General features: G+C 56.4%; 7 protein-coding genes across 7 annotated transcripts; 2 read left to right on the plus strand and 5 right to left on the minus strand.

Moving 5' to 3' along the window:
* Positions 1–1560: 1560 nt before the first annotated feature.
* POSPLADRAFT_1156149 (hypothetical protein) lies at positions 1561–2722 on the minus strand (the record flags this gene model as incomplete). The annotated part of the gene is made up of 7 exons (XM_024487035.1): positions 1561–1871; positions 1931–2083; positions 2137–2152; positions 2205–2324; positions 2384–2469; positions 2526–2548; positions 2607–2722. Coding segments are annotated over 7 exons (825 nt in total), but the record flags the coding sequence as incomplete, so codon positions are not given.
* Positions 2723–4562: 1840 nt separating this feature from the next.
* Positions 4563–5141, minus strand: POSPLADRAFT_1041568 (hypothetical protein). The gene has a single exon (XM_024477933.1). It carries the CDS (start codon positions 5127–5129, stop codon positions 4737–4739), a length of 393 nt encoding a protein of 130 aa, XP_024334397.1. The 5' UTR covers positions 5130–5141; the 3' UTR covers positions 4563–4736.
* Positions 5142–5447: 306 nt separating this feature from the next.
* POSPLADRAFT_1185583 (hypothetical protein) lies at positions 5448–6516 on the minus strand (the record flags this gene model as incomplete). The annotated part of the gene is made up of 2 exons (XM_024489160.1): positions 5800–6516; positions 5448–5501 (listed from the first exon to the last, which is right to left on the minus strand). Coding segments are annotated over exons 1-2 (750 nt in total), but the record flags the coding sequence as incomplete, so codon positions are not given.
* A 999-nt stretch (positions 6517–7515) lies between these two features.
* POSPLADRAFT_1049840 (hypothetical protein) lies at positions 7516–9114 on the minus strand (the record flags this gene model as incomplete). Its single annotated transcript, XM_024479854.1, has 4 exons — positions 7516–7626; positions 7649–7846; positions 8041–8403; positions 8458–9114. 4 exons carry the CDS (start codon positions 9112–9114, stop codon positions 7516–7518), a joined length of 1329 nt encoding a protein of 442 aa, XP_024334399.1.
* A 3782-nt stretch (positions 9115–12896) lies between these two features.
* On the plus strand, positions 12897–19306 carry POSPLADRAFT_1049841 (hypothetical protein; the record flags this gene model as incomplete). Its single annotated transcript, XM_024479855.1, has 10 exons — positions 12897–12995; positions 13048–13113; positions 13171–13340; positions 15145–15158; positions 15305–15387; positions 15735–15846; positions 16047–16122; positions 16175–17109; positions 17161–19097; positions 19256–19306. 10 exons carry the CDS (start codon positions 12897–12899, stop codon positions 19304–19306), a joined length of 3543 nt encoding a protein of 1180 aa, XP_024334400.1.
* Positions 19307–20327: 1021 nt separating this feature from the next.
* Positions 20328–20917, minus strand: POSPLADRAFT_1036689 (hypothetical protein; the record flags this gene model as incomplete). Its single annotated transcript, XM_024477164.1, has 5 exons — positions 20328–20390; positions 20454–20526; positions 20631–20694; positions 20745–20766; positions 20819–20917. The coding sequence occupies 5 exons, from the start codon at positions 20915–20917 to the stop codon at positions 20328–20330; spliced, it is 321 nt and encodes a 106-aa protein (XP_024334401.1).
* A 716-nt stretch (positions 20918–21633) lies between these two features.
* On the plus strand, positions 21634–23398 carry POSPLADRAFT_1155949 (hypothetical protein; the record flags this gene model as incomplete). Its single annotated transcript, XM_024487011.1, has 4 exons — positions 21634–21711; positions 21785–22093; positions 22175–22762; positions 22862–23398. 4 exons carry the CDS (start codon positions 21634–21636, stop codon positions 23396–23398), a joined length of 1512 nt encoding a protein of 503 aa, XP_024334402.1.
* Between the last annotated feature and the right edge of the window lie 141 nt (positions 23399–23539).

Genomic DNA, 23539 nt, shown 5'->3' on the forward strand with positions numbered 1-23539 from the left:
CTTCAGCGCGGTCCTCGACGGCGAGCACAAGGGCGGGTCAGTATGGACACGACAGCGGGCAGCAGGAAAGCAGCTGGCGAACAGCTGCGACGATGATGCAGCTTTTCTCGGGCCTTCCACGCCCTGGCCCGCAGAGGGGCCTATGGGCTGTCTGTGTGCCGTTCATCTGACGTTCCTGTTCGCGCCTGTTCTACAAGCGGCCGATCGGCCGCAGTCTTTCACTTGGCTTTCACGAATCACAACGACATCTCGACATGCCTCCGCAGCACACCCTCCCGCGCGCCGTGCCTGTTCCACCGTCTCCCTCCCGCCTCAGGCTCGTGACCACGTTTCTGACCTTGGTTTCTGCGGTTCAATCAAGAATACTCAGGCGACTAGCTCAGAACACTCTCAAGTGCCTTGGCTGCTAAATTTAGTGAAGTTTCATTCCAAGGAAGTTGGAGTTCTGCTGTTAGAGTTTAACACGCGACTCTAGAATGGGCCCCGGGGCTATACGCGCGCTACCATATATGGTTGTGCACCTTCCACTTTCTGCCGGTGACATCTGCCATAGCGATGACCAATACGGCACGGCAGAAACCTGGCAAAACCTCGACACTGAAGACTGAACATTCTACCCAAGGCACTGGCGGCATACACAGAGTGGACAAAAATAAACAGACCCCAATTGTCCAATGGGGTCTGATACCGAGATGTGACTGCAAACATACAGCAGTTCTCCGTGATTCAAAACAACACCACTCGATGCATCATGCTGGCGAATTCGCCAAGTACATCAGGCAGTCCCATGGACCACTTCGTCATCCTGTGATAATCCGCTAACGATGGGTATATTCACAAGTTGCCGTTCTGGATATCATGAATAGAATACATACATACTCTCAGCCGCAGCGAACTAGCCGGACAACTAACCCAGATAGGTAATAATTCATTTTGCGTGGGGAGGGGTGACGAACATCAGAGCGGAAGCGTCGGCGACAAGATTAATCGTATAAGAACACAAGCGCATCGCGCGCAAAATATATCGCTGATGTACAGAACTAAGGGTAGCATGGACAACAGATATTGGTATAACACGAAGAATGGTGCAGCAGCAGCTGTCAACAGTACCGGTATGTATGCACAGACGAAGGAAGCACGCACAAATACATATCCTCCCACGTAGCCGGGAATGGCACCCATGCCCTCGAGGCGTGGGCCCAGCGCACGGCATGGGCCAACCACACCCTCAGCCTGTCGGCGTTGCACCCGCCGTCCCGGGCCGTTTCCCGTGCGCCTGCTGTTGCTGTTGCTGTTGCTGTTGCTGTTGCTGTTGCTGTTGCATCGACGCCCGCTTCTGCTTCTTCTGCAGCTTCGCGCGGCGCTCATCCTCCGACAGCCCGTCTCGCCGGCTCTTCGACGACGGGAGCGTCCGGCTCCGCGTCACGCTGACGGCCGCGCTGTCCGCCCGCGACGGCGGCGTCTCCAAGACAGGCGACAGCTCTTCCGGCGCCGGCTGCTTGTCTGCAGGAACAACACACCTCTGTCACACACAGTTCGCGGAGCTGAGCCGAACCCGCGTCACGCACCCGCAGACCGCTCTGTCGTCGTGCGCCGCCGCGTGATGCGCCGCGCGGCCACCGGCCTCGACACGAGCTTCCACCCACCCAGCTGCTCCTCGTCCGAGCTCGGCGGCACGTCCACAGAATCCGGCAGTCCCGCGATCGTCGTCGTGCTGCCCGCGCGCGAGGGCGGGGGCGGGATGTCCAGCATGAACCAGTCCTGATGCGCGATCAGAAACTCGAGCACATCCTGGCTCAGCTGATGCTCCTGCGGCGACAATTCGTGACTTGGATGCGCAATCAGTGCTGGCCGGAAGATCACAGCAAGGTCTATAAGCCATCCCTGTCAGGGCGCGTGCGGGCAGCGAATGAATGAGTGGTCAACGCACTCCTCGCCGTCATTAGGTTCTTATCACACTTCCGTGCGAACACAGAGAGGAGATCCAGAACGTACAGCAGCAGATATTGGTTTGACCGTGGCATTTGACTTATGAGCTGCTTGTATGTCTTTATTATTTCATCCTGGTTGTAGGGCTTCTTGGCTTGCTTTGCATATCAGGTAAGGGCGACATGACAGATAGGCGCCCGTGCTCACCGAGCGCATCGCGGAACTGCACGCAATGATATGAGCTAAGGAAAGTAGGCGTCGTGCGGAGGACTTACATTATGGTACATACTGTGGGGTATCACGGATTCAGGCATCTGAGTGAGGTATCGGCGGAACACGCTAGCGACATCATGGGCGGTGTAATGCTCCTTTTTCCAGTCCAGGTTCTTGCCATACTATAACAAAGGTGGTTTAGGACGAGCGGTATGAAACGGGTTAGACACAGTTTGCGCACTCTAGGTGGGGATTCGAACGCTGCCTGCAACTCCCGCATCCGCTTGTTCGAACCATTCACGCGGAAAGTGCCCTCTACCTCCGTCGCTGGTACCAATGGTGTCAGTTTGGTCAAACCCGACGTATGCCCATGTTAGAATCACCATTTTCCTTCAGATATAGCCCGCTTTGCACCGCCTGTCAGACTGCAGCCTCAAAAGGCATAGATCCAATCCTAGACGCACCATTTCGCGACAACCACAGGAATGCTGCCCCAAACATACAGCTCTCCGTTCGCATTGGCCGTCGAAATCTGCACGTTCGCGCATTTCAGGCTCTCTTTCAGGGGTTTCCCGAATACGCCCTCTCCTCCTGCCGAACAGGCTGTCAGCGCTCCTATCCAGCAGACGAGGAACCTCCGGAGAAAGCCCGCCGTCCCCAACACTCCTCATGTCGCTGAGCAGGGGCCAACAGCCTTATCCATCTGTCGGCGCCCCTGGACATCAGCCAGCCCCATCCTTCCCAACACCCATGCGCCCCATCGCAATCAGCGAACAAGATGGGAGACTCACGCACCCTTCTTCTCTTCCGCCTCCTTTTTCACCTGCTGGGCAAAGCGAAAGTGGTTCCACCAGGCCTTCAGGTTCGCCTTTGTCTGCTGCAGCGCCGGCTCGTGCGGGGGGCTCTGCGAAGTGGTCATTGGAACTGCGGTCTGCGGGGTCGAGGGGCTCGAGGATAAGACGGCGCGCTCAGGGGACAGGCGAGCGGGGGCTGTGCTGTGATTGTAGGTATGTGCGGAGGCGGGCGGCACGTCTGCGGCCGGCGGAACAGCGAGGGTGTTGGCACGGCGGCGGACCCGAGGCAGGAGCCCGAGAAGCGGCTTGCGGCGGCGCGAGGCCAGCGTAATAGGTGCCTGTCGCGGATGGCAGACTGGGGGTGTCCGGCGCCGCCTGCTGGCCGTGAGTGCGACGACGAGGGGGCCTTATCCTTGTCCCTAGTTCTCCGCACGCAGGAATCTGTGTCAGGCCGCTCTGGACTCGGGCGCTGAGCGATGTCGGTGCGTGTGATTGTACGCAGCGGATTATTTGGGACGGCGGTGCGGCGTGAGAGCTGTCGGCGGTGTCAGGGCGAGAAATGCGATTTGTGAGGACAAGCCTATTTATTGCTGCTAGGTAGCTCGTCCGCGACGCTCTTTAGCCGACAATCGAGCAGCAAATTGTTGGCTGCGTGTTTGTGGATATCAGACTTCCCGGCGGGCTTCTCCTGGCCGCACCCACTACGTAATGTCTCGACTCGTTGGGGTCCTCCTTTCCGCAACGATAGTGTCCGGGCAAGTTGGCTTCTGCTGCATCTACAGCGGCTGCAAATATACGGACCCGATACATGCTAGATCCTGTGTTTCCATGCACCATCTATCGCTCTCGGCTGCCACGAGGTATTACGCCTGCGGTACCGGGGCATCGTTTATCAGGAAGGCCAGTTTCCACATTTGGTAGGGAGCAGACCCCGGAACCCTACCAAATCACTGCCAGAACATTTGGACGCCCAGAGGATCTGAGATTGCGAATATATCTCCGTGAGTGTGCCCGAACTCAAGAGCAACTTTAAGTAATCGTTGGCGCGTCGCTGAACATGCCTCAGGCTGTCGCATCAATGCCTCAATAATGCCCACGCTGGATAGCATTGCCCGACGTTGTGCTGCGGCATGCGCAGGTAATCCCATTCTGCACGCCTTCCTTTAAGACCACCGGTATGAAGTGGCCGTCGAGCCCAAGTCGTACTAAAAACGATCTCAGAAGCTGTGACGCGCAGTATGCGCGCTCGATGTTAGAAGACCCCGCATTCAATTGCCCCTTGATCGTGGTGGTATGGTTGCGGGATGCCATCCCCTTCGTCGAACCCGAAGGACTTCTGGAGCAGTTCGTTGACATCCGAAAGGCCAGTGATAGATGTCTAGATGCCCATGACGACGCTGAGTGCGCAACGCCGTGTCCCTATCTGCGCAATACGGCCGACATTACAAAGAGAACCCTCTGTTGTACACCTATGACGCACATGAGTAGTACGAGACCAGGAACTGCAAGTCTGATCAAGGTTCACCAAATTCTAGGCCATGCCGGTTTGATTGCACGCGCGATATTATTTCCTTTTTACACATTGCACGAGAGACAGCAGACCGATATATCACTCCAGGAACAAACAATCTGACAAAAAAGGATGTCATATTCGCATCGCGGCGACGCAGTGCAAGACTAGATACCGCAGAGCGGAAGATCATAAACATACTAAACGAAGACAAGATCCAGATAACGAGCGAACGAACATCTACCAGGCCCATGGCACAACACAGCCCGCAGCCGCGAGCCCCTAGCTGGCTACACCAGCCCCCGCCCGCCCATATGCACAGTGTCCCCCACCGCACGGACGAGCTCCTCCCACACCCGCAGCACGACCTGGCCCACCACGCCCTTGCCCTCCACGCTCAGCCGACGCCGCACCTCCGCCACCGTCCCGCCGCCACCGTTCCCCACCGGCCGCACCGCGGGCCGGCGCCGCCGCACGCGGAAGACAAGCGAGAGCAGCGGGAACACGAACAGCAGCAGCACGTACGCCGTCAGCCGCGTGCGTGATGCGCGCTGCACGATGGCCCCCACTGACGAGCGCAGCACAGCAAGCGCTGTCGGTGGGCGAGGGGCGAGCGGCTCCAATGACGGCGCTCGGGGCGCACGCGGGAGCGAAGATGCCGTGGACGCGGCGCCGTTGCGCATTGCATGACGGCCACGCCGCCGCTGATCGGAGCGCGAGCGTTGTCGCTCGACGAGTGCAGGCGTCACCGTGCGCGACGTCGCCGTCGAGGAAAGCGACTGTGACGAGCCGGACGCGGCAGCTGGTGTGAGGCGTGCGATCGCATGCAACGGTGCCTTGCCCTTCGAGCCGCCCGGATGGGGAGTGGTAGGCGTCGCAGTGTGTGTAGAGCCGCTCGAGGTCGAGGAGGTGGAGGGTGCTGGGGAGACAGACCGCGATGGTCGCGGGGTGATGTCGGGGATTGGTCGTAGGTGGCCTTTCGGGGTCGTCGGCGAGGCAGCGCGTTGCGCGGCTGCTGCCCGTGCACGTAGTGTGCGAACAGACGTGATCATGTACTGGAAAGCGATGTTAACAATCCGGAGACGTCGGAGACCGGATTCAGCAATTAAACACACGGCGCGCACGCGTAGGGCGTCCCACACACACGTCCTACGCGGGAGCAGCACACAAAGTGCCACCCAAGATCTCAGTACATCATCCAGAGTACAGTGGTCTCAGTCAACGGGTCGCCCATGGCACGCCCATGAGCGAACCGTTGACAGAGGCCTGTATTGTAATCTGGATTCTGGCGTGGGTATTCATCACAAGGCAATCCGTAGTAGCATTCCGGTAGCTTTAGACATAGACACGTACCTGACGAGTGTCAGCAGACAGCTCCCGCTCATACTGCAGGAAATCCTCCGCATAGTCCCAGTCCTCTAGTCTTGGCAGCACGTGCAAGCAGTACAGCTCGAGTACCTTGGCATATCCCTCTCCGTCGGCCAGCTCTGCTTGCCCATGGCGCGCGAGCCAGTCCTCAATCATCCCCCGGCCCACGATGGTGCAGCCTAGCTTTAGACTAGCCAGCGCAAGGGTAACAAGAATCTGCGCGGGAAGGAACGCAGATGTCGGCTTTTGTGGCGGGTATGCTGGAGTGAATAGCTGCAGGGAGCGCGTGTGTATAGTAGCAATAAACGGCTCAGGAGACAGCATAAGGTTCGCCTGCACGGGCGAGGGCAGATCATCTGAGTCCCTTGCGGGTGGTGACGAGTACAGAGTGGTCTCAAACGTGATGCGCAGGATCTCCCATTTCCGCCGCTGTGATGCTGCTGGGTCGGGTCCAGCTATTGACGGCGGCGGTTCTATCAGGCTGAAGGCAGAGGTGAGCAGCGAGTCGGTCAAAGGGACGTTGCGCTGCAGAAATGCCTTGGCAGCGCGGGGGTAGAGCGAGCGTAAGGCACTGAGGGTCGAGCCGACAGACTTTGTTGGAGAGACGGCCAACGAGGCCGACGCTTTGAGGCTGATGGTCGATGCTGAGACTGCCTCGGTTGTGGCAGTGAGGCTAGGCATCGTCGATGATATGTAGAGTCATGAAGGTAGGAGCAATACCGTAGGAACGGAGGATGTATTGGGGTAATAGAGTGGACTGCGGGCTACCGACGGCAACAGCCGGGGACATTCCTTTGCCGGTGTCCTTTTTCACGGGACTCGACTGAAATCAAATTCGGTCTTATGAACGACTCAGCGAGCTGCTATTTGACTTTAGAAACGCAACTCAAATTACATCAGGATTGTTGGTGGTGGGACAGGAGAAGGGCCAGCCTGATACACGCAAATGAAGTAGTAAGCTACAGCCGTGTCCCGGTCAATATCATGCACGTCTTGTATCTCTCAACGTCTGAACATAGGGAAGAGAAAACACGACATCTTGAAGTGAACCAGCTCGCCGAATATTACACATCATTCATGGTTGTAGATTGACACTGCAAGATAGACTACGTATTACGTACGAGGAGTCTTTGTTCGCTCTCCAGGTTGCGTGACTATGGTCTGGGAAGGTATGTTCTCGTAAGCTACTACGCAGGTGAGCTGCGTCGACATTACGCTCGCGTGACTCTGCCTGGGTTCCAGCGCGCGCACTCAAGCATCTCTTCTCCAACAAGCGTAGAAATTGTTTCCAACCTACAGTGTTCTTCATTGCGTCCCTTTCCAGTGGCTTGAGCGGTCCTGCTAAAACCACGATCCTTAGGTATGACTGTGTGCTCGTCCCGTGGAGAATGACGAATATTGAACCAAAGGATTGTTTTTTCCAAGCTCGTTTGCCATGTCTTACAGACTGCGCGAGCAGCAGTGCAAATCAACACTGCCTGTGCTTCTTTCCCTAGGTCGGAATCGGGCGAGGAACGAAAAAGGAGAACATTCACCCGAAGGCATTCAACATCCAGAGTTGTGAACATCGGTACGATTTTGTCATGCTGTCGATCCCTGAGATAACTGCTCATGATGATGCAGACGTCGGATCAATCTCACCATTCATTTTATTAGTCGATTCTAAACGTTGTTCATATTGATTGTGAGACCTTGCAGCAGTCACTGCCAATGAGGAGAATCAAGGCTATTGTACTTTAAAGTGGGCACTGCCGGTGACATGTTGCATATTGCCTCTAGAAGTACAGTTATTTCCTCGTCCATAGTCCTGTACTAAGGGCGCGTGCCAAATGACATAGTGAACAGTCGAGTTGTTCAGCGCAAGCTTCATATCAGCGACCTGTGCAGAGACGTAGTCCAACGTTAGCCAGCATTTGCCGTCGTTGGCATTCCATATGTTAGTATCGTCCAAGACGAGTCTGCGAGCGTTCGGGAAGAGTCGCATGAACCGCATGAGGGCCATATGCACGCAAAAAAGCATTTGTACAAAAGGCTGTATTCACGAATTTACCCATGATGCGTAGCAATTGGCAGAATGATGTACGTCATATACTCGGTGGTGTAAGGGGAACAAAATTGCCTCAGATACTCGAAGACGACCCCAGAGTTGGACCCTAATCTAGCCAAAAATTGTCTGTGCAAAGATAACAATGAGACAGAGCCAGGCCAGACAGCAGCTACACCCACCTGCTCTGCACCCGGCGTTGAGCGCACATGTGCTATTATCGCCTCCCCCTGAACAGCGGGAATGACCTCGATCTTACGACCTCCGTCCTCCCATGTTGTCCGCCACCATCCATGCATACCGTCAACACGCGAACCCTCTTCAGTGACAATTGAAAGATACCGCAGTGATGGAATGCTTTTCGCAATGACAGCCGGAATGAATTGACAGACAGCGCGAAACAGCTCGAAGTCCACTTCAGGTTCGGGAAGCCCACCGAGCTGGTGCATATCTACAGATGGCGTAGCACTACCATCAAGGGGGCTATGGATATGCACCTGAAGGAGCATGAGCTCAAGATTTGCGAGTATCGGAACAACTGTAGCCTGGAAGAATTTAAGCGGAAGTGACAGTCTTTAGGAAGGAAGAAATGCTCTTACCAGCCATGACATCAACTGTTCTCCCGACATGTGTAGATTGATCTCTAGACATTTCAGGGTGAACGGCGGTCGAGCCAACATCTCCCAGAAATAACGGTCAACACAGGCCTTCAGTTGCACAGCAAGTGCAACGGGTTTTGTGTCTCGTATTCCTTCCGCAACTGCTTCGATTCCCCCATCATCCTCGTCAATAGGACCGCCGGATTCAGAGCAACGGAGGTCCACGTAATGTACGGGACAAGCGACCTTCCACCATTCACTCTCAGTAACGGAATCGCATGTCGACTGGACAGTGATGCGGTCCAGCGAGGGCCAAGTCTCGCCAAGGGTGCCGTTGTCCTGCCACATGTCGAGAACGTCGTCTAAGACTATCGTGCGAAGGTTCGGTAGGATGCGCGCGAAACGGAGGAATGGAACATTACATTCCTCGAGCTCCAGGTGTCGAACGGAAGGGATGGGATCCCACGTGTGCAAACGAGATGGGACCATACTGTCCTCAACTCGGGGGCGCAGGTATTCCGCTCTGAATCCTTGTAGTGACAGACACTCCACATTACCCAAAGCCGGACTCCTAAATAGGGGCCCGTAGTCGGCTTCGTCCTCACTGTCACTCGCACCATCACTCCCGTGGTGAACATACCTCGGCCGGCTGCACATGAGGGGGAAAATCCCGATCGTCAGGCACCCACCGGTCCTCAGGTTAAGATCAACGAGATCCGTGAGTTCAGCGATCACCTGGCCCAATCGCGGGCAGAGGTGAATCAGTTGTTGGCTGTAACAGAGGGAGAGGTGCTTCAAGTTCCGTGTTTGGGCCAGCAAATCACTAAGCAGAGAAACGGCAGTGTAATCCAACCCTGAATAGCCTGTGTCGAGCGTGAATGCTGACAATAGCTGTGGTCTCCCGGGCTCGGCAAGCATGTACAAGCAGAACGGGTGTAGCTTGAGTTCCTCACGTATGCAGACCTCTTCGTGAGCTCTGCAAAAAGCGTGTGCACGGAGGGTTTTACATGTCATAGACACCCTGCGAGCGTCATCTGAGTGAAGAAGGGAGATTATGCGGTCAATGAGGTAGTCAGTCAGCTTGAAAAGACTGCTGCGTGAAAAGGTATATATCAGACGATTTGTTGTCGGCATCATGCTGTGGTAACATGAAGATGTTACTACGCCCTCGAAATCAGTCGAAGCATCACTCACTGAGGAGCAAGTCACTATAAGACTAGTGGTGTTCGTACTCGAGAGTTTAGCCTGTACTCGCGATGTTGCACGAGCGCGTCGTAGCCGCAAGTCATAGAGCGCAATAGAGGTGTCTGTGTGAACAATGGCAAACCATTTAACTGCGTCAACGGGACGCAAGTCTTACTTTTTCAGACTAGTCGCGCATCCATCCGTACACCTTTGATCATTCGACATACCTCACACCTCATTGTCACTGGGGCCACAACATGTGGGAGTCATGAGTATAATGCATGAGAATAAAGCTAGGGGCATGAATAGTATTAGCAATCCATGCAGGGAATGGCAGAAGGCGCAGGGGAGGCTCTTCCGAACAGCGCCAATCGCCGATCGATCTGGTAGCCAGGAAGGGTATCTTAGTAGGACGTTGGACATGGACATCCGCAGCCCATGCAGGTCGAAGGAAGCGTCTAATCTGTTCTCGGGAGACTAGATAAGACCTTTCTCACCCAGGCAGCCTGAGGACTGGATACAAAAAATGGGGGCCGCGCATGATTAAACACCGCCTCAAGAATCATTCAGTATGGTATACATGAATGACACACAAACCTAAGTGAGCAATACTGAGTACGACCATTGGTCGCTTCAACGTCAGGATCACAATGGTATCTGCTTGCAGATGGCCGGTCGGCGAGTAGATCGGTCGGAGTTCACGAGGACAATGGAGAACACGAGGTAGTACGCCAGGAGACGCATAATACAGCGCGCTCCATACTAGTACTTGCATACCATCACACGGGTATTTCCCAACCGACGAGTCTGGATCCAATCACTGACATAACAACATCGTCCTATTGGTAAAAAGGTGAAGTCAATCTGGTTTCATCAAGAGAAGACAGATGGATCTGCACGCACTTGGGGAAAATTACGCATCACGCCAGCATTTACAAAAGCACAACCCGCGTTGACATTCAGCATGACATGGATCGAGAGGCGTGTCACGTCTTGCAGGATTCCGAGTCACATAACACGCCTACCGACGTGACCGATGACCTATCGTGCAAGGAGAACACGGTCAAAGAATGGGATAACTTGAGGACAAAGAGATATTCGCTTCCCAACGCTAGTGGCAAATTAAGCCGAAAGTGGCGAAGCTTCGCCATTATTGTCTAACAGAGAACATACGTCATACTCCTGCTATCTGATGGTAGCCCTGCGTGTGTTGGAAGAAGGCTCATGTCGCGGCTGTCGACTCGGCACAATGTATGCCTGCATATACTGGACACAGTTAGCACAAAGCTCTTTGGAAGCGACCGTCTCCATGATCGTAGCAAGTGGGACGGGGAGTGTGCGAAGGATAGCATACAAGACTTCTGCCAGCCAGCACACGACATGCGTGAAACACTACAGGGCTCGTGTACCCTTGAGATAATGCGGACCAAGCGTGTGGTCCCCTAGGAGCACCTCTCCCACTCTGAGACATCTCTGTACCCTTGCAGAACGTGGTGGGAACGGTTATGAGGCTGCATTTTGTTGCCTTAACACTAGAAGACATGAGAAGCAACGTATCTGGCGGGCAATAGAGCTCATGACCGGACTGCATAATCCGCGACACAAAGGCGAGTTGTTCATAGCCGGGATCATCAAGGGTAGGAATCTACCAATATAACGGAAGCCTGCTGCTGCGGAAGGCGGAGGGTGCCAGTCGCCTACGCCACACTCAGACGCGCGGAAACATCAGTCACGAACGACACAATTGAACCGAAGCACGCTCACAGTCCTCGTCGGGTATGCCTCGGATATGAAGGCCGTTCGACTGGTGTGAGGGTATTTCCAAGAGCGGGCCCACGTCCTGGCAGTCGTCGTAGGTCCATGTCCTATCGTGGTAACACATAGGGATAGATGACGTTTGTCGTAAACGAACATAGATGTTGTACATAACGCCAGAATGGGGAACACAGGAGGTAGTCGTGATATTGCGCTGAAAGAACTGAGAACGAGTTGCGAGTATCATGCGCGAGCCTTATGCTAAGAGGCTTGGTGCAGCAAATCGGCTCGTAGGAGAATGTCACCGACCGTCGTGTGCTCTTATCCGCTTAGGACGAATAATATCCCTGTTTTACGTCAATATGATACAGGACTAGACCCTGAACACGACGTAGCTCCGCGTCGACACTCGTAGGAGATAGTAGCATCCAAGAAACACATGATTCAGAAAAGTGTCCAGCCAGTCCGCCTGTCGCCAGCAATAATTGCGATTGAGACACGATTCCATCCGAAACGGAACAGTGATTCACGCGCGCAAACTTCCCCAGGTATAAGCTTCTCATGAATATAGACTGTTCCATGTTCCATGTCATGGTTAAGTACCAGCCAAACACCCGAGCTCGGAGATGAGAGTAGAACGAATGCGGCTCAGTAACGGCGGCATTCCTGCCGTCAGCACTTCTGGCAACCTGTGTCAAGTGCCGACCGGTCACCAAACACGACGTGACATTTTTCACGTGGTAAACCGTAACGCGTCCGAACCTGGCGCCTGCTTTCATCTGCACTACGAACATCGCGGTGGCATTCTCCTCCACATGAATGGCACCGACACCGCTTGAATATGAGGTCTAATGGATGCAGCTGACTTGGTACCTAACCATCGATTTCATCTGCAGTTTGTTCCCCGCTCGTTTCCACGCGGGGGCGCGCGTCATGGGCGCGGCACACCAATGAGACTCTGCCAGTATCGCATCTTCCTTAGTCGGGCAGAAGCCTAGCTGCGTATCTTGTTACAGTGATGCTTGATGCGTCCGCCCCGCTGAACTCGCAGCGCCGAGCAGGCTGATCATTATAAACGGCTTGCCGTGCCTGCTCACAGTGAACACCGCAGCCAGCATGCGGCCGTGTTCGGATCGCAGACCCTTGCCCAAGCTGTACATAGAACAAAGCAGCTGAGTGAGCTGTGCATGCACAGGTTGGTGGTCCATTGCCCGCCCGCTGGATATCTAGCGAACGGGGACAGAACAGCAATCAGCGTGTCCACCACGAGGCATCTCGGATGGTCGCCTTCCTCGTTTTGTCGCCTCCTTCTCGCGATCTGGACCACTTGCCGTAGTCGAGCAGATCTGGTGACATCTTGACGCCGCCGCCTCGTTTTGGATTACTTCAAGATACATATAGCCGAGTGGCGGTGGGAGTTAGTCTTGCCGTCGAGTTCCCGAGCCTCTTGACTAACAACCACGTTCTGTTGCCTATCGTCTCTTGCTCTTGTACTCGATATGCCTGTAGCCGTACCGAAAACCGAGTATTTTCAAGTCCTTGATCTCAATCCCGATGATACCGGTGTTGAAGACATCAGAATAGCGTACAAGAGACTGGTAAGTCCAATCGACCGATGTCAGAGCAGGATCGCTCATCGACTGTTTGTAGGCTCTGAAGTGGCACCCGGATCGCCATACTACGGACAAAGAGGAGGCCCAACAAAAGTTCATTGAGGTGAGTGCCACTCGCTCCTTCATGTCTACGGCGCTAAATGCATCGGTACATCCGTAGATAAGCGAAGCCTACAGAGCGTTGCTGCAGGAGTATCAACACAAGAAACGCGGCCGATCGCCTCGTGCTAAGAGGGGACACCCTCCAGCGTCAACTCCCAGCGCTTCATCCTCTCAAAGTCGCAGCAGTGATAGCAGTTCCGCTGGCCCCAGCGCGAAGACGGCCGAGAGGTAAGATAAATTTGCAATGCCCGGATGCGTGTGCTGAACGCCATTGGTTAGACGCCATTCGACTCAAGCTACGTCTCCGCAGTCCTCTCCAAAGAGTAGACCCCGGGAAGACTTCGGAAGCACTCTCTCTGACCGCGGCTCATCACATCGCACCTCCACGGCACAATCTCAATCGGACGGGTTAAGTCAAGATTTCCCCGAGTACAACGATGATGTCCGCCGGCGCTCCACTTCCTCGTCATGTACAGCAGATTCCAAGGCACAATCATCATCCCCATCGCGCCCGGAAAGCTCTCACCCACGGTCGTCATCATCATCTCGCACAGGCGACTCTCCGTCACGGTCGTCTACATCACTCCCTAAGTCAAGCGAACACCATGTACACTTCGCATCACCTCCGCGCAAACGACCAGCATATCAACGATCTGAGGCCAGGTCAGTGTCTTTGACACTCTGCAACGTATTCCGCTCATAGCGTCTCTAGTGACCATTCTCGTACGACGCTAGGGCCGACACACAAGAGGTCCAAATTGGATGACGACCTGATTGACTATGAATTCATCAACTTGGGCACACCGATACCTCCCCTTCGCTCGTCGAGATCATCGAGCCGTCTTTCGGAAGACTGGATCTTCCCATTGCATCTTTCCCTCGAAGATCTTTATTACGGCGAAACTCAACACTACCGCATAACGCGCACGCTCCGGACAGGCACCACAGAGAGCGTGAAGGTCGACGTGCATATATCCCACGGCTGGCGCACGGGCACCAGGATACGCGTCCCTGGGGTCGGGAACGAACGCAAAGACGGCTCTTTCCAAGATATCGTATTTGTCGTCGAGGAGGAGCCGCACCCACGTTTCACGCGCGTCGACGACAATCTCATTGTGTCCGTGCAGATTCCCTGGGCTGACACGCATCCACGGGTGTTTGTATACCCCCAGCGGGATGAAAGCGAGAAGACCGGCTACGATGATGAGGTGTACGTGCAGGGCATCGATGGCGAGGAGTTTGCGCTTTCGATCCCGCGGACGCTCGTCGAAGGCGCAGACGGGACGCGCATCGTCGGTGCCGGGATGCCCGTGCGCAAAGGAGGAAAGATCGTCGGCAAGGGCGATCTGATAGTAAGGTATGTGATTCCTTCCTGGCGGCCAGTGGAGCTGCCATCGTAAGATCGTCGTCGCTGACCTTAATTTCATCCAGATGGGAATTCGTGTTCCCGGAGGCGGAGAGCCCGCAGCGCTCGCGGTGGCAGGCGCTCAAGAAGGCGGTGTACTGGCGGTCGTGACTACATAACGTGCTTGACGAATGGGAGGTAGACCCTTCCGCGTTATGACCTTATGACAGCATGGAGTATGAGGCTCAATGCGAGCGAAAGTATTCGTAAGTTCTGCGTATTTGCGTAGCGATGGACTACGTTGTACTGGATCTATTGTATCAAGTATATCATGTACATAAGCATCAGACAATGCGAACTCGATGTTATCGTTATATCGTTATAAGAAGCACATCGTCAAATTCGTGAGTCGCCGCGTGACTGGAAGTATTTTTCGATTTCTGTACAAGACGGACGTACCATTGGATTGAATCACTACCATCATAGCATGTACTTTCCATTCCCGGTAAAATGACTTCCGAACTCGCTTGTCCAGCATTCAACGCCGAGCCTTCGTTCTTTATCGTCAAGTTCTGTGACCTGCATGTGTACAAATTTCCTCACATGAACTTCCTCCTAACGCATACTAACGGTGATGCGCTAATACTTGGACAACATTTCTAGGACGCTAGCCTCGTGCTGTCTTAGCTCATATGTTCTAGGTTAACTAATCGACGTATGTGACAAAGACATGCCTTATATCTTCTGACTATGCGCATATACCCAGCAGTTGCTCAGCTTTTACCTGGGCGTAGGAACGTCAATGTTAACCACGCTTATACCCAAAGCACGCTGCCGGATTCACCAGCACGTTGGGGAATAGACGGCCAATCAGAGGTCGCTCATTTGTTGCGCACAGATAACAATGTGAGGTTCGCCGCCAAATTGCAAGTGCTTTCGATAGCAAGAACATGATGTCATGGAGGGAATAGGACACAAGCTACATCGCATCAATCAAGTCGTTCCCACCCCGCACCATACGAACTGCGCGTTCTAGGTGTGACTGGATTTCATTTGCCGCGTCGGTGCTATTTGTCGCGCGGCGTGAGCCGTCGTTGCTGGGAAGTAACAAATGAAGCGAAGTTCATGTCAGGGAAGGTAGCATATACGTTTAACATTGCTCAATATTGGACTGACACTGGCTTCTCCATATTAACCATATAGTCGGAAGGAACTAAAGATTCGTGAGAGTCGCAAAGGTGTGCTATTATTAGTCTGTTAAACTACCGAGTTCATAGCACAGGCCATCAGGTCAAATTGGCACCAAAGCGGTATTTTGTCACCAGGCCAATCAAAATCAAGCGCAGCTGGTGGATGATTATCTAGTCGTAGACGCCACAGTCGCGGTGGGTCTCCAGATAAGATTAGATGGGGAGCTGCAATTTTAACAAGGCCAAACAAAGCACCAAGCGCGCTTGGGGCGTCGATTTGGTGCTTCTAAACTCAGAGCTAGTACTGTTCACTCTGGACGCACCCTATGCACAATCACAACCTCTAACGACCTGCTATCATTATTGTCACGAATATTGTATGAATACCTATGTCACAAGTCATTTTACGCGCTTTGGCCATCCTGGCACTTGTGCATGACCTGCAAGCTGCATCTGAGCAAGCTGCCATTCCAAGGTGAGCTCCGAAATGTTTACTCTCGTGGGCTCATGTGTATTCTATTCTGTAGATGGGGCCAGGCGGCCACGCTCGTGGAGACTGTCCTGTTCATCCAGGGAGGCAGAACAGACGAATACAACCAATACTCGTACTCGTCTGCGCCTCCGACGAACGACATGTTTGTATTGTCTCTGAGCTCATCATTTAACCTCTCGTCGCCACCATGGCAGTATACCAGCGGCTGCTCAGATTGTTCATCCTCGCAAGGTCCCGCAGTCGCATGGCACACTGTGTCCCCAGTGAATACCTCATACATGCTACTGTTTGGCGGCGATCTAGGTCCCAACTCGGCGGTCACCGTGCCAGAAAGCTCAGACTCAGCCGATTTTGTCAACGTCAAGAATCCCCAGTCGCCGATATGGGATGACGAGGCAGATTCGTGGGCTGACGAGCCGTTGCGGCGAATGTACCACTCGGCGTCCTCTACTGGCGGCAAGGTGTACATCGTTGGCGGCGAAAAGACGGACGGCTCGGGTAGCGCGTTTTCCACGCACTATGTATTCAACCCCTCTGCACCCTCTTTCTCAGAGCTGTCTTCAACAAATGCGCCGCCTGGAATCTATGGGCATACCTCGGTCGTCCTGTCTGACGGGCGGCTGATTGTGTTCGGCGGCTATGAGCAGTCTTCCAACACGTTACTCCCCTTTAGCACCGTGTGGTCCCTGGATACCACCCAGTCCACTCCGATCTGGTCCACGGTTTCTGTGTCGGCCTCGAGTCTCCCCGATCCGCGCCGTGGGTTTGCGGCGACTCTGGTAGATGGCGGCAAGGTCGTTATTCAAGGCGGCGCAGACGCGCAACTGCAGACGTCGTACAGCGACGGGTGGATCTTGGACACGACAAAGTCGCCGATGGTATGGACCAGTGTCAGCGCATTATCAGAGCTGGGTCCTCGGCGCGATCATTTCGCCGTCGCCCTAGGTTCTCAAGTGCTGTTTGGGTTTGGTGAGTGCCGTAATTCATTACGTTCGCCGTTCTGTATCTTATGACGTACAGGATATGCTACGAACGGTCCTGCCAATGCGAGCCTGTACCTGTTCGACACTTCGAGCGGGTCATGGCTTTCTAGCTACTCCCCGCCGCAGGCAATTACACAGCCCACTACCACCACGCTTTCAGGACCTGCACCCACGTTTTCTGGAAGCTCCGACCCTTCTGGTTCCGGTCATGGGTCCTCGGGAACAGGGCCTGGATCGGGAGGAGCCTCGGGTACCACAGGATCAGGTGCGGACCCCACTGCCAGCAACTCGGGAAGCGGAAATGGCAGCGGCAGTTCTGGCTCTGGCTCGGGAAACGGTGACGGTGCGGGTACTCCAGTCGGCGAATCGTCTCATGGACACCACGCGACCAGCATCGCGCTGGGAACTGTATTTGGCATCCTGGGTCTCCTCGTGGGCACGTCGGCGGCGGTATGGTACATCAGGCGACAGCACTCGCGCGACAGCTTCCATGTATTGGAAGGATCAGACGACGATGCAGGCGGCGCACTTCCTATTGCGGGCAATCGCGAGAAGGCCGTCGTCCAGAACGTCAGGAGCAAATTGGGGGCGTTCGTGCTGGGCTTTGCGCCGGTCCGCCACGCGCAGCGACGCGACATGCTCGCGGATGAGGACACGCGGCAATTCGACGTCCCGTACCACGGCGTGCGTCGGGAGACCAGCAGCAGCCGCTCTTCGTGGACATCGGTCTCAAGGCGGCCCACGTTGGCAGATATGATGCACGAGTCGCTAGCGTCGCTTCGGTCTGTCGGTGGAACCGTACTCGCTTACGCCTCAGGCACACGCGGCATGAGATCGAGGGAGGCCAGTGCTGGATCAAGGTCTACGACCGCCTGGTGGGACAAGGAGCAGTCTTACGAACCATACGCGGACGATGCTGCTCTCATCGTCGAGGATTCTGTACTTTCGAGCACGCGGCGTACCCGCCACGGCGGGCAGCTCTCACAGGCTACTGTTGCTTCTTCGGCCATGATCACACCATATGACGATCCCTTTGCCGATTACGAGGTCGAAGATGTTGAGCCGCCCGCAGACTACTATCGCTATCTCGACGCGGACGAGGACAGTGACGACGCGCAGAGCGTCCCTGCTCTCACGGACCCACCTCCGCGTCCGTACGCGTCCATCGCGTCCATTCGGGGGCCAGCAGCCACCGCAGACCTCACCCGCCTGTCGCCTGTGCCCGAACGTGCGTCCGTACCCACGCTGTCCTCCAACCCGACGCTCTCCGACGCGTCACATGCCTCGAGCTCCCACACCCCCGCTAACGCCGCCAGCGCCCCTTCGCGCAGCTCGCATTCCCACGAGCGTGCGGCGCCGCGCCAGTCCCCCCGCCCGCGCCCGTCGTCGATCATCGACGCGAACCCGACGCCGGCGGAGCCCGTAAGCCGCTCGAACAGCTGGTGGGCGCGCCTCGCGAAGACGCCGCTGCTCGAGCGCGTCGCGAGCGACTCGGGCAGACGGCAGCCGCGGCCGATCGAGATCCGGGATCCGAACCCCCCGCCCCGTCTCGTGCCCATCGAGGAGTCGACGCATTCATATGCGGACGAGACGTCCCCGCATGACCGCCGGGGACAAATGTACTCGATTGCGCACGGCCGCTCTGCGTCATCGCTCCAGACCACGAAGACTGCAAATTCGGAGGTGCTCGAGAAGATGGGACGGACCATGGACATTGTCCAGAAGGGCACCGTCAGCTCGCATTCCAGCGGCCCGAGCATGGACAGCATGGACGACCCTATGGTGCAACCACCGTCAGGGCGTCCACCAGCTATTACAATACCCTTGGGCGGCAGCGAGGGACCAGGAGTCCACGTGCGGCCCATCGTTGAGTCACCACAGGAGATGAGAAGCCCGGAATTTGCCCATTTGAATTTCTCGTCGCCTCTAACTGCGCTGCCTGGACCACCGAGACGGACGTCGGGACAAGTGGCGGTGCGTGTGCAGGCTTACGAGCGTCGGTTATCGTTATCTCAGCAAGAAGGACCTGCGAGACCGACAGCGTCTGCTCCCTCGAAAAAGGACCGGGCGAGTGTATACGGCGTGGTGCCCAAGTCTCCTCTTTTCATCGCTAATCCTGATCATCACGCAAGGCCATCGTCTGGTTCAGGATCGAGTGCTTGAGGCCCGAGACCGCATTCTGATTTTTTGGCGTGCACCATACCGCTCCCGCTAGATTTTTTGCAGGTTGATCGTGACTACTAACCTATGGACGACGTTCTGCCCGCTCTCTTTAATGACGGTATATCTGTTAACTTTACGAATTTTACGAATTTTCTGCGGCTGTGATTACGATGTTTACGACCCGCATGAACCTGTTGTTGTTTGTACAAGAGCTGTACGTTCATCAATCACCACGCACCTGTAGGGCAGGCTAGAAGGTATTAAAAATTGTAACCTTGTTTCCCTGATTGAAATTTTCTGTGGCTTCTGTGCCTATCGCCACGCCTAGCCTGAGCAGCATGGCCGAGCCTATGGTCAGCATCGTGAACACCAGGCGCCGGGAGGCAGACGCTCGGGATGTGTAAGTAAGAACGAAGGTTGGTAGGATGAGTAGTGTGCGTCTGGCGTGTTTGTGGGAGACGCTGGCGGAGGAGATCCGTCAAGGAGGCACCGTCACCGAATCTCAATCTGGGACTGCAATCTAGGGCGTAGCGCTGTTGTTCGCTGCGATACAACCGACTGCGGGGGCAGCGCTCGATCACGGGCGTCCATTTAATTGTCGAATATAGCGAGATATGTCATGCAGGGGTTCCGGGGGCGGGCGGCTGTTGTCCCGCTGTGTTCGGAGTTCATCAAGCCAGTACATACAGTCGGGCCCTCACGTCGGCTTTGTCAGCGTCGATGACGGCGACGGGCGGCTTATGGGATGCCCACGATTTGCCATCACTGGCCATGCCGGCGCGGGCCTTCGCCGAATGTGACAGCTTCCTCCGTGCCGGAGCGCCTGTCGAAGCCGCAGCAGGCGCGCAGCATCAGCCGCTCGCGTCACCACTGTCCTGCCTGAAACGCGCGATCTGCACCATGCCAGAATCGCGTCGTGCGGTGGTCAGACGGCCACAGGTGGCCTGATACAGCACTATGACATGCACATTGGACCACAGTTCCTATCCTCATAGTTCTCAAGACGATGGCAGATGATGTACACGGTGGGGGCCCACTGCCTTATGCAGCCTCAATTTCAGCGATGTACTTCTTCGACTCCTCGTCGTCCGAGGCACGCAGGATCTAAACGTCACACCGTGTCAGCGCTGGACGGGCAGGGGTAGCACCGTGGCGGTGTCAGCGTACCTCGAGCAGCTTCTCAACATACTTCGTGCGGGCTTCCTCCTTGGATACGCCCTCCACACTTTTCCATGCGTCCCTGCACGCGCCATCAGCACGTTCTCCACTATGGTATCAGGTGGAGGCCCGCGACGGGCGAAGGCCGCCACCGTATCACCAGGGGCGCTGCGCGATCACGCTCACCATTTGAACTTTCCCGTAAAGTCAAGCATGCCCGGGCGGGAAGTGTTTACATCGCCAGCAGTAGCTGCGCGCACAATCAGTAGCGTTCCGGCCGTTGATGCAGCGCGCCCCGACCTTGTTTGTAATATTTGTAAAACTGCCCGGAGCGTGAGCGTGAGACCGTGTGGGGAAGACAAGTGAGCACTCACGTAAAGCTGGTCTTCCTGCGTCGGCTTGACGGGGCCGTCCTTGGGCAGACCCTGGATGATCTTGACGGCTTTGTCGAACTTGGCCTCGGAAACGGACATGATTGCGACGGACGATGGGAGTGTGCAGAGGGTCGGAAGATTATGTGGTCGTCAACGACGATGGACGTGCGATCGATAGCTGCTGCCAAGAGCAGTGGACTGGGCCAGAGTCCGCTATATAGCCCGCCATATCGAGAATATGCGGGCGAGCAGAACTCTGGGGACGATGCGATGGGGGAGATATGGGCTATCTGATGGGGCACCAGACAAGAGCGAGAATCCGGCTGTAGCTTTATAGACTCTATGTCTGCCTCCGACGGTAACGCTGCAGAGCGGGCGCGGACTATGTGTGCCTGTGTGAGTACACGGCATAGGGAAGGGTCGAAAGCGCGCCCGCTTGGCGGGTGGCGTCGAGATTGCGTCGAATCTTCCGCGCTCGATTGAGCAGCCTGGGCGGGACGCACCGCCGCTGGCTGACCAGACGATCGTGGGGGATCATAAGCGCAGGATCGCGTCCCCGATTTGCCCCACAACCGCATACACAACCGCACGGTCGTCAGTCGGGCGCGCGCACACAGCGGCAGCGCGCGGCCGCCACCGCAAGCCACCGGATTGAAGCCCCGCCACACTCCGCCGCGCCTGCCATTGTTGGTAACCGAACACTACTGTCACAGGCCTCAGTGACGTGCCTGTGCTCGCGACGCGTCTCATACCCTGCATCATAGCTTATTGTCCTGGCCTTACCTCTCGTCGTCCTCGACATGCACGATTCCGCCATGTCGCGCTCAGCACCCCCGCCGTCCGCGCAAGAAGTCACGCGTAAATTATCGGTGCACTCGCGACCGCCGCCCAAGGTCCGTATGCAGCTGCACTGCCCCATCCCGTTATCGCGCCCCGCACGAGCTGACAGCACACGGTGCCTGCCAGAAAGCAGTTACCCCAGGACCTGTCTCTGGGACAGAATCAGACTCGGACTCGGTGTTGTCCCCAGAGGCGTCCACTACGCTTCCCAATGCATCATCGCTCACTGGCTCCCTGCTGGCCACGAGCCCCTCGCAACAGCCCAACCTCTCGTCGATCGCCGAGCGCCGGTCTGGCAGCGGCGAGGAGGAGTCGGAAGACGAGGACGACGAGGGCGGCTGGCGCGAGAGCGACGTCACTGCGGCCCAGCGCGGCTCGCTGGACGAGACCGTGCTGATGGCAGGCTACCTCTGGAAGAAGGGCGAGCGCCGCAAGGTACGTCTGCTCTGCCCCCGGGCCCGCTGCTGCTTCTCGCCTTCTCGCGCTGACGCCGGATCGGCGCGATCGCGCGCGCAGACGTGGAAGAAGCGGTGGTTCGTGCTCCGCCCCGCGCACATCGCGGTGTACAAGACGTCCGCGGAGTACAAGCTCCTGCGCCTCGTCGACCTCGCCGAGGTGCACGCGTGCACGCCCGTCGTGCTCAAGAAGCACGCGAACACGCTCGGGCTCGTCTCGCCCACGCGCACGTTCTATCTCCAGGCGGAGACGCCCCGCGAGGTGCAGGACTGGGTCCGCGCGATCAGCGACGCACGCCAGGCGCTCCTCACGACCGCCAGCCAGACGGGCGGGTCGTCGCCGGTCCCCATCCCCACGCCGCGGGCGGCCGCCGCCCCCGCGTCGTCGCATGTGTCGTCATTGCTCTCGCACTCCCCACACGGGCACCATCTCACCTCGTCCGACTCGGACGACGCGTCCCCGGCCCCTGCAGGGCCCATGGTACACTACGCGGCGACCCCGACCGTGCACAGTTCGTCGCCGTCGAAGGACGCCCCGAAGGTGGTGCTTTCGGGATATCTCATGAAGTGCGGTTCACGCCGGCACAATTGGCACAAAAGGTGGTTCGTCCTTAGTGGCGAGAAGCTCGTCTATTCAAGAAGCCATATGGTAAGTTCTGTTCTATCCGTCTATCCTTGGATATCCCGGACTAGCGCCGGAGAATTCATGTCCGTGACACGCTTCTTACCCGCGCATCGCCTCACACAGGATACGAAGCCGCACCGCGAAATACCACTGGCCCAGATCCTCGACGCCCTCGAATATGACCTCCCCCCGCACCGGCACACCCCTAGTGTGTCGGCGCCGGCTGGGGTGTCCCCACCGCAGGCATCGTCGTCTGTGGCGGACGGCGGGGACGGCACGCACGGTCGCAATACGTTCAAGGTGATCACGACGAAGCGCACGCTGCTCGTATGTGCGCCTAGCGAGGAGGAAGAGATCAAGTGGCTGAGTGCTGTGCGTGCGCTTATCGCACGCCGATCGGGAGCAGGGGTGGTGCCAGGAGATGCGCCGGCGAGGCCGGGGGCGCCTGGACCCGCTCCGAGCCCGGAGGTGCATGGAAGCCAGAGTGGGAACGCAGGGCCTGGGGGCGGGGTGAGTGCGACCGTGGCGCCTGGGCTGGGGATGGGTGGGCAGAAGCGGAGAGACTCGTTCGCGCGGAGGCTGAGTCTGAGTGGAGGGGGGGCGCATTCGAGCCATGCCCCCCAGCACGGGCAGGAAGCGGTATCGGAACGGCAATCTTGACGGGACGGAGCTTGTGTAGTGTGGTGCGTTTGGTGCGGCCGGCTTCGTATCTTCTATGTGGGTCAGTTGGGTTCTGGATCGGGGACGCTCAAGGGGGGATGGTGGCTTGATCACGACATTTGATTCCGTGCAACTCATAAT

The sequence above is a fragment of the Postia placenta genome (assembly GCF_002117355.1).
Source record: "Postia placenta MAD-698-R-SB12 unplaced genomic scaffold POSPLAscaffold_17, whole genome shotgun sequence".
Lineage (NCBI taxonomy): Eukaryota > Fungi > Basidiomycota > Agaricomycetes > Polyporales > Adustoporiaceae > Rhodonia > Rhodonia placenta.

Excerpts from the sequence above, each read along its gene's own strand:
- POSPLADRAFT_1041568 (XM_024477933.1), bottom strand. The coding sequence starts at position 5,129 with ATGCGCAACGGCGCCGCGTCCACGGCATCTTCGCTCCCGCGTGCGCCC.